This window comes from Gopherus evgoodei, chromosome 2, assembly GCF_007399415.2.
Source record: "Gopherus evgoodei ecotype Sinaloan lineage chromosome 2, rGopEvg1_v1.p, whole genome shotgun sequence".
In the NCBI taxonomy this organism is placed as follows: domain Eukaryota; kingdom Metazoa; phylum Chordata; order Testudines; family Testudinidae; genus Gopherus; species Gopherus evgoodei.
The window spans coordinates 218,516,876-218,533,226 of NC_044323.1; the positions used below are offsets into that span (position 1 = coordinate 218,516,876).

General features: G+C 38.7%; 1 protein-coding gene across 2 annotated transcripts in view; it reads right to left on the minus strand.

The window, feature by feature from the left end:
* Positions 1–16,351, minus strand: part of LOC115646745 (desmocollin-2-like) — a 39,135-nt gene that overhangs the window by 13,652 nt on the left and 9,132 nt on the right. For both annotated transcript variants that reach the window (XM_030552969.1, XM_030552970.1), the window contains exons 6-12: positions 15,051–15,195; positions 9,971–10,137; positions 8,386–8,520; positions 6,814–6,999; positions 3,934–4,193; positions 3,694–3,827; positions 1,094–1,309 (exon numbers count right to left, since the gene is read on the minus strand). In XM_030552969.1, the coding sequence (XP_030408829.1) occupies positions 1,094–1,309; positions 3,694–3,827; positions 3,934–4,193; positions 6,814–6,999; positions 8,386–8,520; positions 9,971–10,137; positions 15,051–15,195 (1,243 nt within the window). The remainder of the gene's footprint in view (positions 1–1,093; positions 1,310–3,693; positions 3,828–3,933; positions 4,194–6,813; positions 7,000–8,385; positions 8,521–9,970; positions 10,138–15,050; positions 15,196–16,351) is intronic.

The following is a 16,351-nucleotide window of genomic DNA, read 5'->3' on the forward strand; positions in this document are numbered from 1 at the left end:
ATCTGTTTTTGACTAGTTCCAGTATAACATGTTGTATCTTCTAATCCTCCAGCATAATTGTTCATTTTTAAGAGATATCATATATTTGTGTTAGCAGCTTGGCCATGTCATTCTTAAAAACAATCAGTTTCTGGTGACTTTTGTTATTGCGTTTTTCAGTTTATTCCATCACCTCCTCTTTTGACACTTTAATCTCATCTTTATCTGAAATGAGTGGGATTCAGATTCTGTGTGGTGCCTCTCAGAAGACACCATCCACCTCTGCACTTTCCTATTTCTGGGTTGATCAAGGTGCCAGCATGGCTCTCAGAGTAGTTAGAGCAACCCCTGTATCTGCTGTAACTTACAGGAGTTTCCCCACTGTTGCAAAAGGGCTACTCCAAAGCCAGAATAGCTGGCGCACAGAGCTCTCTGGAGCTCCTCTCCATCTCTTTTCTGTTCGAGGTACAGCTGGTGGATCTGCAGGAGGACAGCATTGGGCTACAGGTCAAGGGCAATGCTGGACTGTAAAGAGAGTTCTGTTTAGGGAGTTACAAAGGAAACTTGAATTTGGTCCTAGTTTGGAGTAGGTGGTTCCCTAACTTCCTCATTTGGTGAAGAGTGATGCCAAGAAACGTAGTATTTCTGCCATGTCCTTATTCTCCCTTACGTGTCCTCTTTACTCCGTTGTAATTCAACAGATCCACCTCTTACAATTTTCTTGCTTCTATTTAAAAATCTTCCTATTTGTTTTCAGATATTTGGCTATTTGTCTTTCAAAATTGGTTTTAGTCCTCTAACTTACAGACTTTTTGCCTGCATTATTCCTTCTTATTCCTTGGAGTTCCGTTTTCTGAAGGATATCTTAGGTTAAAATAAACTTTCCCTCTATTTGATCACGCTGGTTTCTATCTTGCTTTGCTACTTCCTGTTTGAGTGTCTGCATGCTTTCTGTGACTCTGGTATGGTATGATTCATCTCCAAATACTTATTGTACGTATGTCAAAAATACAAAAAAGTGGCACAAGTCTGCTTACTGAAAAGATACAATAAATCTGGCAATTAATACTATTAATATTCTTGTTTTTAAAAAAAGACTGCACAAATTGCATACCATCTTGTTGTACTGTTTGCCATCCTGAATCCATACTCCTGTCAGAAATATCAAATCTGAAAGGTGCAGAATAGGGAGACTCATTAGGAGTGACTGCAGTAATATAAACTGGTTTTCGGTCTCTGCACATTATAAATTCTCTTGGAGTCACGACGGGGTAATCTCTGTCGCAAGCACCTATAGTAGCCAACACTGTTCCAGTACCTGTTTTACCACCTAGGAGACAGAAATAATAATTTCAGTGCTGTTTAACTTTTAATGCTCTCCAAGTTTTAAAACTCTGTGGTTTCATCTAATCCAAGCTAACCCAGGATTTAAAAGTAAAAGCAGAGAGGGAGTTTCCGAACTTTTCCCCTAGCTTATAGGAATACTGATTTCCCCTTGGCTGCTGATGTGAGGGCTCAATAGACAGAAGACTGTGAATTGAAATCAGGAATGGATGCCTTGCTCATTAGCCTTTCCCCCCCCCCTCCTTTTTGTGGGGGTGGGAGAAGGGGAACCCAGCATTTCTTGGAGCAGGTATAGCACAATTTGATGGGAGCGGAAAAGATGTTCCGATTGGTATTCTCTTACTCATCTCAGCACCTCTAAAGAAAAATCTGCCTCTTGCTGCCCCCACCTCCAACCTTTCCAAAAACAAAAGCTGCAAGGAGTAGGGAGACCTGCAACTGGGACTTTATCTCCCCTTTAGGGAAGAAAGACGAATCAGGGGGAGGGATGAATCAGTGGTTTGAGCATTAGCCTACTAAACCCAAGGTCGTGAGTTCAGTCCTTGAGGGGGCCATTTAGAGACATTGGGTAAAAATCTGTTTGGGGATTGGTCTCCCTTTGAGCAGGGGGCTGGACTAGATGACCTCCTGATGTCCCTGCCAACCCTGATATTCTATTAATCATTCTTAATAGATTGTATGATAAATCTGTCTCAAACGGTCATAAGATCTTTACAAATAGACACTATTCCACAGGGTATTTCAAAATCATATAGGCAAGAATCCTGCCTTGTCTCCATGATCTGTTTTTACATCATTACAGATTCTCCATCCTAATCAAACCTAAATGATGGTGTTTACGAAAGTGGGAGAGTGGTGCACCAGGATTCAAGGGTCAACAGTTCCACATGCTGATACACTCACACTTTGTTTGGCTGGCTATGGTCCTGCTTGGGAATGTGAATTTCTTTCACATACAATTCTTCTATTGTCCCTACTCTTTCCCCTGCATCATCTTGCAGTGATGGGATGCAGCAATGCCATATCACCATATAAACAGACCTATGACAACAGCCACCAATGCAAGCAAAATACTCCTCTTAGCTGAACTGACCCACTGTCAACACCTGTAACTTCTACAGAAATGATATATCTGTTCACTGTTATATGCTGCATTTACATTTAGCATCTTAAATTGTAAAATTTGCATAATCTAATTAACAACAAAAAATTATTCAAAATTTTTAAGTACAGATTCTGCTTACAAAGTAATTTGAAGAACTTTAAATTTATTCCCATTCAGGTTTTAAACAGATAAGGGCTAGATCCTGCCACTGGGTCCAATGCATTTTTGCTTTCAATATGAAATTCATGTTTGTAATACCTCTAATAGTACTCACATTGTCACACCAAAATATTTAAGTCTTTGGGCAGCAATCACTAAATTTACTTTGAGAATCTATTAGCTACACTAAGCATTTGGGAAACAAAAAGGGTACTTCATTAGTGTATCTCGATGTCTTTTCCTAGGATAAAAAATAGAGAACATGTAATCTTTTAATTTAAAACTGATTTTGGAGTTGAAAATTAACATTAGAGTGAGAACCTGATTCTGCAACCCTTAAGCATGATGAGTAGTGCTTACCTGACTGAGTAACCCCAGATAAAATAGGGACTACTTATCTGAGTAAGTATAACTTATTGCAGAATCTAGCTTTATGTAGAGTACTGGAGAAGAGAGAACAAATACAGGAAAAAAAAAAAAAACAGTAAAGCAAAGTTACTCTTAAAAGTGCTCTTAACTTATATGCTTCCCAGTTAAACTGCAGGGGATCAAACAGAAGATTAAAAATAAGCTTTACAGGGATTTTGTATTTACAGAATGACATCCTGACTCCACGCACTCCCACCAGCCAACCTCATGGCTGTCTGTGGTACTGGCGGGGAGGAAGGTTATTTGGGAATAGGGAAGGAAACAAACAAAAAGAGTAAAGTGCTCACCAATGAAAGTATCAGATTTAATATATTTCAAAATAAATATCGAAGAATTTTACATGAGAACTAAACTCTTGTGGAAGTCTGGCCCCAATTGTGAGTGATGAATACTTTTGAAAATCTGGCCCTGAATGCTGTATGCAGTTGCTCAAACTAGAACAGCTACTCCCAGTCCCTGTGAACGATTGTTATTCTTTTCCTCCTATTGGGGGAAGGGAATTACCGCTCCCAAAAAATGCAAAAGGTAAAAAGCCTGTCTCCATTACGATCAACTACAGGTTAAGCGGGAAACAGTTTAATGTGACAAAGTTCCATGAATATTTGTGTGCGCACACAAGCATGCGTGATTCATTTATAGACCAAATAGATTATACATATTCAAACATTTGTACTCACTTTGGTCTACTGCAAGGACTGTAATATTGCACTGCCTGCCTATCAGATCATTGCCAAAAAGTTTAGCAATTCTGAGCTCGCCTGAGTTTTCATCAATGGTGATCCAGTTGCTTTGGCCAGGTGCTATCCGATAGCTGGTAAAAATAAAAATGTTTAAAAAATAATTGTATAATGCTTATCTTCCCATGTCCCCTCAAATGTTGTACATTTAATAAACCAGTATAATAAAATTATTTATACCGTATGCCTTCACTATTTCCTGTTTCTGGATCCTCTGCTAGGTATTTGCCAACCGCTGTTCCAACTGCTGCACATCCATCAATCGTTATAGGTAACAAACAAGGTTTGAACACTGGTCCCTCATCATCATCTAGTATGTTAACTCTAACAGTACAGGTGCTCTGGGCAAGGCCACTTGAATATGGTACTACTACATAAGGTATCTCATTAGATGCAGCAATCTCAAGTATCCTCAGATTGGTGGTTTCATAGTCCAATCCCTGTAAAATAAATTTAGGTCTATTAAATTCATCAAAACCGCCTATAAATTTTCTCATTGCAGTTTTTAATAGTAAAGAGAGACACAGTCAAAGATGGCCATGATTTTAGAAAATGACTAATTATTTTGGGTGTCCCACCTAAGAAACCTTAAAAGGGCCTGATTTTCAGGAAGTGCTAAGTACCAGCTTATTTAAGAAAAAGAAAAGGCATCCCTAGAAGGGCATAAGAAGCACCAAAAAACATGGTTATAGTTGTAACTCTCTATTGGGCTGCTCTCCACCCCAAGGGCTATGTTAAAAACTAAGTATGTTTATTTCTGTAATTGAGGCCTGGTCGGTCTACACTTAGATTGCCCTAGCTTTACCATTCAGGGCTGTGAACAATTTTGCACCCTGAGTACTGTGTATAGGTTGACCTAACCCCACCAGGAATTCTTCCATTGACCTAGCCTCTTGAAGTGGTGCATTACCTATATTGGTAGAAAATCTCCTTTCATTGATGTATTAAGTGTCCATGCTATGGTGCCACAGCTGCTGCATCACACCTGTGCTGCTGAAGCATAGACATGCCTTGACTTTCTTCCTAGAATACATGCTGCCTTTCCTGTCTGTTGTCATAAGTCGAGAATTCTTTCCTATTAGAAATGCATACCTATCTCCTAGAACTCCTAGAAGCCTCCTTGCTTTCACTAGCAGGACCAAATACTGATTTTTGCCCCAGATCTCTAAGTGGCTCCCTCAAGGATTGAACTCACAATGGTGGGTTTGGCAGGCCAATGCTCAAACCACTGAGCTATTCCCTTCACCCCAGGGAGGGGGGATAGCATGTATGTGCTTAGTGAGAATTCAACAAAGGTAAGAGCCTCTGAACTTGTAGCACATGGGATCTAGGCTGTCCTTAATGGCAGATTTCTCACCTTGTAAGCTTCCCATTTATAAACACTAATAGAGATATCAGGTTGCTTTTACACATTCAGAAATATTGATAAACACTGAAGAAAAAAAAAACACATTCTTGAAATGCTTTAATTACCTCACACTTTCCAATATAAAATTCTTCTCTTTAACAGGACAAATACGATGATGCCATGTTCCATACAGCAAGTATGGACATTATGCGGAAAGCATAGTATTAACTCTTAAGCTAAAACAGAATCCGAACTAGCTGTATCAGAATTGTTAGAAATGTTACCCTGTGTGGGCCAGCAAGTGGATGCTATTAGTCTATTACTACGAGAAATTTCGAGTTGGTACACTTTGGTCATAGCAGAGTGTTGTGTTTAAAAAAAAGTCTTATTTTAAGCCATACTCATATCCATACCCATATCTGCACATAAACAGAGATTTACATTTTCCAAGTACATATTAACTTTCTGTGCACCTTGGGAGGTACTTATGATTGTTTAAACAAACAAAAAAGCAGACAGTAAAATGGAGACACGGAGAGGTTAAGGGTGTTGTCTGGGAGAAATTGTGATCCTCCCTTTGTCTCATATTGCCTGTCTGCAAAATAATACCTATAGAAGAAATCTAAACAGACCTGAGCATATACAGGAACTAAGGTGTATACTGCCACAGGTAGGCAGAAAGGCAAGAATCATTTACCTACACACTCCAAATTACACAGATAGTTAAGAAACAAAGGTTAAGTGACTGTTTTGAATGGATTACTTAAACACCGTGAGTTTCTGTTTCCCATTTGTAAAATATGGGAGGATAATTATTTCCTTCCTTCACAGTAATTTTATGAACTGTAGTGAAACATTTGGTAAAGAACAATACTGGATAAGACCAAAGTGTTATTAAGGGTAGCCATTGGCAGAGATAGTATAAGAACTCAGGACTTCCATCACTTAATCCATTAAACTATATGATCTTTTAGAGGAAGCCTTCTTAAGAACCTGAGCCAGCGCGCATTGACTTAAAAGGAAGAAAGATCAGCACTTAAGAAAACTGGATGTGAACCTGCAAACCTATACATTAGTATTATGCATTCTTTAGGTACTTAGTCTCAATGTACACTTTACAGGCATATCTACATCACATCACATCACAATCTGGACTATGAGGGTGGGGGGCAGGATGTGAATTGCAGGGCACTCCAAAGCATTGTGCTGTAACTACTGCATGTAGACCCTGCTGGTGTGAACTAAAAAAAAAGGTACCTAGTTCATGTTGATGTAGTCCTGTTTCAATTAGCGAAAGGTATCATTCCTTGTCAAAACCAGATTAAACCAAATGTGGAATTTTGGCCTAGCTATTACAGAATTAAAATGAATTACTCTCCACTCGCTTCCCAAAAAACACATTAGGAAAACTCAAAAAACAGGGAAACACATCTAAACATTTTATCAAATCTTACTAAACATGTTGTCCAATTTGCTACACATTTTCCAGAAAAATTCCACCCTGAGAGAAATATCAGGTGAATTTGTTTGTTCAATTTGGGGAGGAAGAAGAGCCAAAATCTGACAGACAACAAAATCCAAAATCCAATTATATGTTATTAACTAACCAGAATTTATAGCTACAACAACAACAAAAAAGTGAAAACTAGACGTGGGTTTTTGTTTTGCTTTTTTAAAACCAGACTTTGGCTGATGTTTTCATCTTTGCTTACCTTAACAACGCATAATATCCCTTCATTTGTTCTTCCATCTGTTGTAATAGCAAAATGATTATCATCATTTCCTTTTACAATGCTGAATCTACAGTTCCAGGCAGGTGAGTTAGGCTCATCCTTGTCCAAACAAGGAATTCTCAGTATTTCCACATTCACTCGGTTTTCCAGAACTTTTGTGTCATACTGAAATAAATATTATCTATTGTTTAAATTAAATAAATATGAATTACAGTATCAAATACTTAGTTCAGGAACTAAAGTTATATTGCGTTTAAATGCAAGGCCTTAAATTCAATGGCCAGTGTAAAGCTTTGGTAACGAGGTTTCGGTTTTGGGGCTTGTTTATTTTTGTCTCTACATAAAATGTTAAGCATCCCTTTCTGTGATTGTAGGCAAAATACACTGGTTGAAATCTTAGTTCCATTGACTTCACTTGGGTCAGGATTTCATCCGGAGAATTTTGCCTTCGCCAAAAGGAATACTTAATACATTGCTTAGAGAACAAACAAAAACATAAAACCTCACTACAGCAGCTTTATAGTTTAAACTGCTACCAAAGTGACATGAGCTAAACCAGAAACGGGCAATCTTGTACCAGAATAAGAGTGTCCTTTGTGAGGAGTTATACCAGTATAACTGTAGTGGCTTAAATTCACTCTTTTCCTTATACCAGTATAACTTCCTATGTAGGCAACCCCTTAGATGGTCTGGTTGGATGATTGGGAGAATCCAGTCGAGATGATGATTTAAAAAAAACGAAAAAACCAACCAAACAAAAAAAAAATAACAAAAGACACACGACTTCCCATCTAGGCTCTGTAATAAAGATAGTTGAGAAATATGGTATTTGGAAAAACAGCAAAGAATCCTGTGGCACCTTATAGACTAACAGACGTTTTGGACCATGAGCTTTCGTGGGTGAATACCCACTTCCTCAGATGCATGTATACATTCATTCACCCACGAAAGCTCATGCTCCAAAACGTCTGTTAGTCTATAAGGTGCCACAAGATTCTTTGCTGCTTTTACAGATCCAGACTAACATGGCTACCCCTCTGATACATGGTATTTGGAGACCAGGGACACAGGGAAAGGGATAATCAGTCCAGGAGAGTCTGTTTCTCCGAGACTAACAAACAGGGTACCGGCTGGATCCCAAGAGTTCCTTGAAAAAAAAATGCATATTGGGGTCTCTCTTTTCCTGTAATTCCATAGGAAAACTCATCCAAATTTATTTTGTAATGAAGCATAAGATTAGAGGAGAGTAAATATGCATGTATACTATCTATTATTTTGAAACAGGTTTTATCTAATACTTTCTTCTATTTGTTAATAAATATACTTTTTGTAAAAAGGCTGTTGGTGCCTGAACTCTCATCGGGCCTGTTAGCATGGACAGGGTATTGAACCAGATTCTGCTGCAAGAGTGAGAAAACTGCAAGATTTCACTCAAAGACAGGTAAGGGCACGAGGCCTAACACCTCAAGGCATGTACTCAGAATCCAGAAAGGGACAGAGATGCAATTAACCCAACAATTGGGACAGAAGCATAACAACAAACATACTTACAGATGAATGGCCAAAATATGGGGCATTGTCATTTACATCTTTAACGTTAATGACAACTGTTCCCGTATTGCACAAACCAAAAGGCTGACCTGCCATATCTCGTACTTCAATTAGCAACAGGTGTTTGCCTATTATCTGAAAACAAACATAAAAAATGGTTACAGATAAACTTTTACATTCATGCAATAGTCTGTCACTTTTATTGTAGAATTAAATGGTTTACTTCCCTCCCCTTCTTTCTAAAGATGTGTTAAACATGTAATTATTTTCTAGGATAAAAGAAACCACCAGCTTTATGAATAGAAAAAACAGTGAAAAAACACAAGTAAAATATTTTTCAGTGGCTAAGCAATACCAGAGCTTGGAAAGTTTTACAAGAAACTTATCAGTCATGTTGAATACCAGAGAAGGATCTCTATATAAATGTCCTACACCCACAATTGTTTCCTCTTCCCTATAACACACACACGTGGTAGCCAGGTCTTCCCCATCACACACACACTTGTCTGCTGGGAAAAGCAGCAAGAAGTTCTACTTAGTCTGATACACTATTGTCTGGTGGCAGTGGGGAAGTTTCCTATATACTATGCTGTCTCTTCCTGGGTCTTCTGATGCTGAAGAGCTTCACTCACTGGTTGCTGCTCTTTTCTCTCACCCTTCTGGTGAAGGGGATTTCCACTGTCTTCTCCCACTACTCATGGATGGAGCAAAACAGTGTCTTTTAGTTCCATAATCTTGTGCTGACCTCTTTCATGCTACACCTTGAGTAAAAGAGTGGAAACGTTCCTGTGATAAGTCTTGATATGATAAGGCATGCTTGTCAGCAAGGTCTGACAACACATCCAGGTAAGATCATTGAGGGGAGGGGAAAAAAGCATTTAACTGGACAATAATTTGAGTCATAGCAGTAAGATGCCTAACACCACCTGAGAGAGAATGGCTCTGGTAGATTAGGGCTCCCTAGATTTGCTGGGCTAAATTTGGTTTGTTAGGAAGAGGAGATAATTTTGCTTCATAAACTCTTCAAATTCATCTGTAGGAAATAAGTGATGGTACTCTCCCTCTCAAGATTCACTTTCCATGGCCATCACCCCAATATTTCTCATTCACAATACCCACAATCTTAACATTATTCTTTTTCTAAGGCTTTGTCTACACAGGGAAAGTTGATGAGCATGGCTATTTCACAATATCCCTCTATATGGACGTTGCAGCCTTCTTTAATATAGTCCACTCCTAAGCCCCACTGCTCTGCTTCTTCACTCTTTGTTGCTTGCCTAGGAACCCGCAGCTCCCTTTGCAAGTGGCACAGTCAAGTGATGCTGACAAGGTACATCAGAGAGTGTAGCAGCAAAGCAAAACTGACACTCCCACATTGGGTCAGGGCAGTAGAAAAAAGTTCAGACTCCATTTCATCTGTGTTTTCCCCAAACTATGGAAGATTCTTGCTTCTAAATCATTGAAGACAATTTGAAACCATATATGGTGCCTCTCTAATCTACTTAAAATCTTGTATATTTTTCTATAAGCAGATATACACAAAGTTGTGAAGTGAAGCTAAACATAATGCTGTAAATAAAGTTACCTCTCTATCCAGTTGTGATGTTAGTGTGGTAATTACACCTGATTCAGGGTGAACAGAAAACATTTTGGGGAATGGCGGTTCTTCTGATACAATTCGATATTTCAGGGCAGTGTGCAAAGTATAAAGTTCATCTCTGTCTTCTGCAGTGACTTGTCCAACTACTGTACCTGTATATACACAACATTATCAATTTTAAATTCCCTAAATCCCCCAAGTAACAGTTTCAAACTAATTATTTGGTACTTATTTGTACATAAGATAGAAACACACAAATGTCAGACACAAAGGTCTATACCTGGGAGTGCATGCCGGAGGTTCAAAGCCCAGGATGATACCTAAGCTCTCCCCAGCACCAGCACAGTAGGGGCACATGAGATTCAATATTTGGATACCCTCCCAGCAGTCTGGCAAGCATCCAGTAGGGGGAGCTTGACCAGCTCTGTGACAAGTTTACTATAAAAACAAGACCAGAATATTATTGAAAACCTAGTAAATTTGTATTTTCTATTTCTGAGCATTTGCCTGATTATTTTTAAATCTCCATTTATGGCTGCCATCAGATTAATAAAACACACAAAATAGGTAAATAGGGTCTTTACCAGAAGATCAGATTTCAGTGAATGATTTGTATAGGAACAGCCCAAACATAGCTACATTCCTGGAAAGCTTTAAACATATCCAAATTATTTCTTCCATGGAGTAACCTGATTTATCCATTTACTGAGGATTAAAATTCTGATACTCACAATAAGTAGCACTGTTCTCCACACATAGTCCCACTCATATTCAAAGGTCTAGACTGCAACCCCATAATCTGCCTGGTGTAAGAGTAGAGGAAGCTGCACTTCCTCGGAAACAGAGTGGAGAACAAAACATGACTCAGTGACAACTCCACCCCTTCTCCAGTATTATTCTGGACAGAGAGTAAATTAATTCATCCCCTTTTTTTTGTGAAGCAATTTACACCCCTACGCTGTGCTTCTGGCCAATAAGGAGAAGGAGAGGTGGCAGCAGAGCCAGGGTTCTTTCCATTCCTTGTCCATTTGCTTGAAGTAGACTGTAGCAGGCAATTAGTCTTAAATAATCTAACACAGTGAGATACTAAATTGTGAGCACAGATGGCAGAATCTGACCCTTATTTTGCTGTTCAAGAAAACAGCAATTTATACACTCGTGCTTGGGCCAAATTCACCCCCAGAGTAACTTCCACTGAAGTTACACTATCAGTGAATATTGCCCTTTGTCTTTGGCTCCAATCTCCTCCCACTGAAGGCAACCGAAGTGTTCCTATGGATTTTGGTGGGAGAAGGAACATGCCTTGCGGATGCATGGCCTTTATCTTACTTCTGAAAGAAAGAACACACCTAACAGTAACGAAGGGTAAAATTTTGCCCCTTCAAAAGGAGGACAGGTAAGAAATATCAATAGATTTTATGCTATAAGACCAGCATAATGTAGAATGTATTTTGCTTTGTTTTTCAGGATGATAGAAGACAGCCCAAGGCAAAAAGGGGCCCTATATCTATTATTCTGGCAAATACTATCAGTATTTAATATATACCTATTGTACTCCTGTGTGCGTTCATTCTATATTTAAGTATTTTGGTATATATGTTGCACTTCATTCTAGGTATTCAGCCCAGAAGTGACTTTAAAACCCACTTCTAAACCAGATATATAATGTGGACAAATAATACTTGGACTGACCACTCTTTTCATAGCTGCAATATGAAGGGAAAAAAATGCTATATAGTTTACAACTCTTACTTTGCATGCTCAAAATGAATTGTGGGTGAAGAATGTGAACAGTGTGTCTTTATATGTTGGCTAAACATTAGTCACAGTGAAGTCAATGTGACTATTCCCATGTTTAAAGTAAACCATGTTCCTAAGTGTTTGCAGGATCCAGGGCTCAGATTTGTGGATCAAGTATAGCGATGTCAGTTCTGCATTTCTGCTTAAAATGATCATTCTCCTCCCCTCCCCCCACCCCCTCCAATGAATTGAATGGTCTCTATAAGAGTTTGAGATATCACAAAATGAATTTTTAATAAGAGGCCAAAAGTTTACACTTGTAGCTTTCAAAGTAAACCTGCATTGTCAATTCCAAACATTGACCCTGTGATAGGAACAAAGGTGGTATTTCACAATTCTTTGAGTTTAAATTATTATCTTTGTACATTATGGCTAAACTGCCCCCATTTTTATAAAATTCCTGCAGAGTTTTTAAGCTAAGGGCTGGGGGAAAGCTGAGTGTGCAGTGGAGCACATGATTCAGACAGATGTCTCTTGGGGAGGGATTTATTAAAGAGAATGATCTATATCCTGGTAAAGAAGACAGGACAGAAGTTGATAAAATACAGGTAGAAGAGAAAAACAAACAAACAAAAAGTCCCATTCAATTACATCACATGAAGGCAGACAACTGAATACTGACAAATTTTATAAGAGCTTGTACACAAATGCTAGAAGTCTAAATTCTAAGATAGGTGAACTTGACTGTCTGGCATTAAGTGAGGATATTGATATAATTATGTACCATAGAATCGCCATGGATAGAAATTCCATGCCTGAATAAGATAACTCTAGCAGTAGGACTATAATACCACCCATCTGACCAGAATGGTGACAATGACTGAAGTGCTCAGGGACGTTAGAGAGGCTAAGAAAAACACACCTTCAATAATAATGGAGGTTTAAACTACCCTTATTATTGACTGAGTACATGCCACCTCAAGACAGGATGCAGAGATGAAGTTTCTAGACACCATTTTGCTTCTTGGAACAGCTAGCCCTGGGACCCACAAGAAGAGAGGCAACTCTTGATTTAGTCCTAAGTGGTGCACAGGATCTGGTCCAAGAAGTGAATATCATTGAACCGCTAAGTAACAGCGACTATAATATAATTAAATTTAATATCCTCGTAGGCCAGAAAATACCAAAGAAACCCACCACAGTAACTTTCAACTTCAAAAAGTGGAGCTACACAAAAATGAGGAAGCTAGTTAAGCAGAAATTAAAAGGAACAATCACAAGAGTGGCTCAAACCACCACAACAGAGGCTCAAACTAAAGGTGTACTACAAATAAAGAACAAAACTCTAAGAGGATCAAAAATATGCCACCAGGGCTAAACAGAGTAAGAGAAGCAGTTACGGACAACAACAACAAAGACATCCTTTAAAAATTGGAAGTTAAATCCTACTGAGGAAAATAGAAAAGGCTATAAACTTTGGCAAGACAAGTGTAAGAGGTAGGCAAAAAAACAAAAAAAAACAAAAAAACCCAAACACTTCAACAACAGCAAAAACATTCAAGTACATCAGAAGCAGGAAGCCTGCCAACCAATCAATGGGGCCACTAGGTGATTGAGGTGCTAAAGATGCACCCTAGAAAGACAAGGCCATTGCAGAGAATTCATTCCATTGGTCTTCACTGCAAAGAAGATGAGCTATTCTTTTTAAGTAACAAATACGAGAAGCTGTCCCACATTGAGGTGTCAAAAGAGAAGATTTTGGAACAAATTAATTAAATAATAAGAAGTCACCAGGACAAATGATATTCACCCAAGACTTCTGAAGGAACTCAAATATGAAATTGCAAAACTACTAACTGTGATATATAACTTATCACTTAAATCAGTCTCTATACTAGATGACTGGAAAGGTATCTAAATGTAACACCAATTTTAAAAAAGCTCCAGAGGAGATCCTGGCAATTACAGGCCTATAAGCCTAACTTCAGTAGCAGGCACATTGCTCTTTACTATAGTTTAAACCAATTACTGGACACAGATGAACACAATTTGCTGGGCAAGAGTCAATAAGGCTTTTGTAAAGAGAAATCATGCCTCACCAATCTATTAGAGTTCTTTGAGCGGAGTCAAACAAATATGGACAAGGGTGATCCAGTGGGTATAGCGTACTTGGACTTTCAGAAACCCTCTAACAAAGTCCCTCACCACAGGCTCTTAAGCAAATTAAGCAGTCATGGGATTAGAGGGAAGGTGCTCTCCTGGACCAGTAACTGGTTAAAGACAAGAAACAAAGGGTAGGAATAAATGGCCAGTTTTGAGAGTGAAGACAGATAAATAGTTGGTTTTCCCAAGGATCTGTACTGGAACCAGTGATGTTCAACATAGTCAAATTCTCTGGGAAAAAAAGGGTAAACAGCGAGGTAGCAAAGTTTGCAGCTGATACAAAACTATTCAAGAGAGCTGTCAGCTTTGGACTTAATTGTTATAAAGGGATCTCACAAAACTGGGTGCCTGGGCAACAAAACGACAGATAAAATTCTATGTTGAACTGCGCAAAGTAATGTGCATTGGAAAGCATTCCACCTAATACATACAAAACAATGGGTCTAAATTCTCTTTCTTGAGTGGTAAAAGTTATCTTGCAGTCATCATAGATAGCTCTCTAAAAACATCTGCTCAATGTGCAGCAGTCGTCAAAAGAGCTATTAGGAAAGGGATCGATCATAAGTCAGAAAATATCATAATGCCATTGTCCATGGTACATCCATACCTTGAATACTTTGTGCTGGTACCCCATCTCAAAACAAACAAACAAAAATTGGAAAACATACAGAGAACGGCAACAAAAAGGATTAGGGGCATGAAACAGCTTCCATATGAGAAGAAGACTGGGACTGTTCACACAATGCACAGTCCACCTGTGGAACTTGTTATCAGGGCATTTTGTGAAAGCCAGAAGTATAACTGGGTTCAAAAAAAGAATTAGACAAATTTATGGAAGATAGGTCCAAAGGGCAGCTGATCTGAGTGTGCATGTAATTTGTCCATGTGTATATGCATGCCAGACAGTTAGCCATATACAGGTGTGGATATTGCACGCAGATTGAAGCATGTGCAAATTTGAAATAAATTGGAAGTGCTTTGGAAATGTAGCCTTCAATATAAAAATATTGATTAGTTATTCCTACTGAAAAACTGATCAAATATGAGAATTATACACATTCATCATTGTGGTATGTCACTGTTGGAAGTTAATAGCATTTCAGATATTTATTGGTCAAAAATCACAGTGCTTTTAAAAAAAAAATCATAAAATTATGCTTACCAGGTTTGCAATGTTCAGGAGCAACAAACGTAAAAAGGTCCTGCGTAAAGCTTGGGGCGTTATCGTTATCATCCTCTATTCTGATTGTATGTGGCAGTGGAATCTCTGGTGAATATCCATCTGCAGTGGTTGCAAAGAAAATTATCTATAAAAGAGAAAAAAACCTTAGTTGTTTACTGCTCTACAGCAGGGTGAAATATTCCTTTTCAGCCGAGTGGATAACAGGATCTACAGAATAATTTCTGCTAAGCACAATGTCAAATATACCCTTTTCATAAGCAGACAAAACATAATAGAAGTAAATGGCTTATGTCGTCAATAGATATTTTGCAGCTATTTGCATATACTAATCTTTCCTTGTTGACCATGGAAGACAGAACTGAAGTCTTTCTAGCCACTGGTGCATGGGTTTCTTTTCCTTTTGTTATTAATGGTTTCTGCTTCAGGATAACATGCTAGACCCAATTTCAGTAACAAATTTGTCTTCAGACAGATGCAAGAGGAGATGATTGATGTTACAGGCTGGCAGTGGTAGAAGTAATGCATTTAACTGCTTCCCAGCCCCCATGACAACTATTTGCATTATTTTCCACAGTTACATGTGAAAGATTTCCATCCTGGGATCTGAATACACTGAATAAGAACTTACATTTGATCCATTATCAGTCACAAAGAGACCATCCTGAACCAACCCATCTTGTATCCAAGTGTCACACTCAGTGGTGCTCACTTAAGCAGAGTGCAGCTTTCAGCAAAAGTGGAAACCAGTGCAATACCAGCAATTTTGTGGGGTGGACTATGCAGACTATATAGATGCAAGAACAACAAGCTACAGAATGATTGCTTCAGTTTAACTGAAAAGTCCATTCCCTCTGCCTTTGGGGGTAGTGGCAGCACTTTCTGTAGACTTCTCACACTTAATGTTATTTCTATATTCTCCTTGGTGGGCAATCTGAAGCTGCCTTGTCTGACACTTTCCTCCTCACTGTTCAAGTCAGAGGCACTAGGCAGTTCTACAAATTCCCGTGGCAGAGAGACATTAAACTTCTTAATTCCATAACTTTATCTTCTGGCATACCTCCTTCCTCAGCCTACAAAGAAACACTGGCTGACGTTAGCATGCCACACTTGCGGTGTGCCACACTTCAGTGTTGCCAAAAACAGCAAAGCCAACTCTTTGTATAGTTTTGCTTGTTTCTACCTGAGACAACAGTCAGGCAAGTAAAAACAACATGTTTGCAGTACTGTATAGACAAATGGTGTCCAAACATAGCAAGACACTCTGATACTCTTCTAATTAT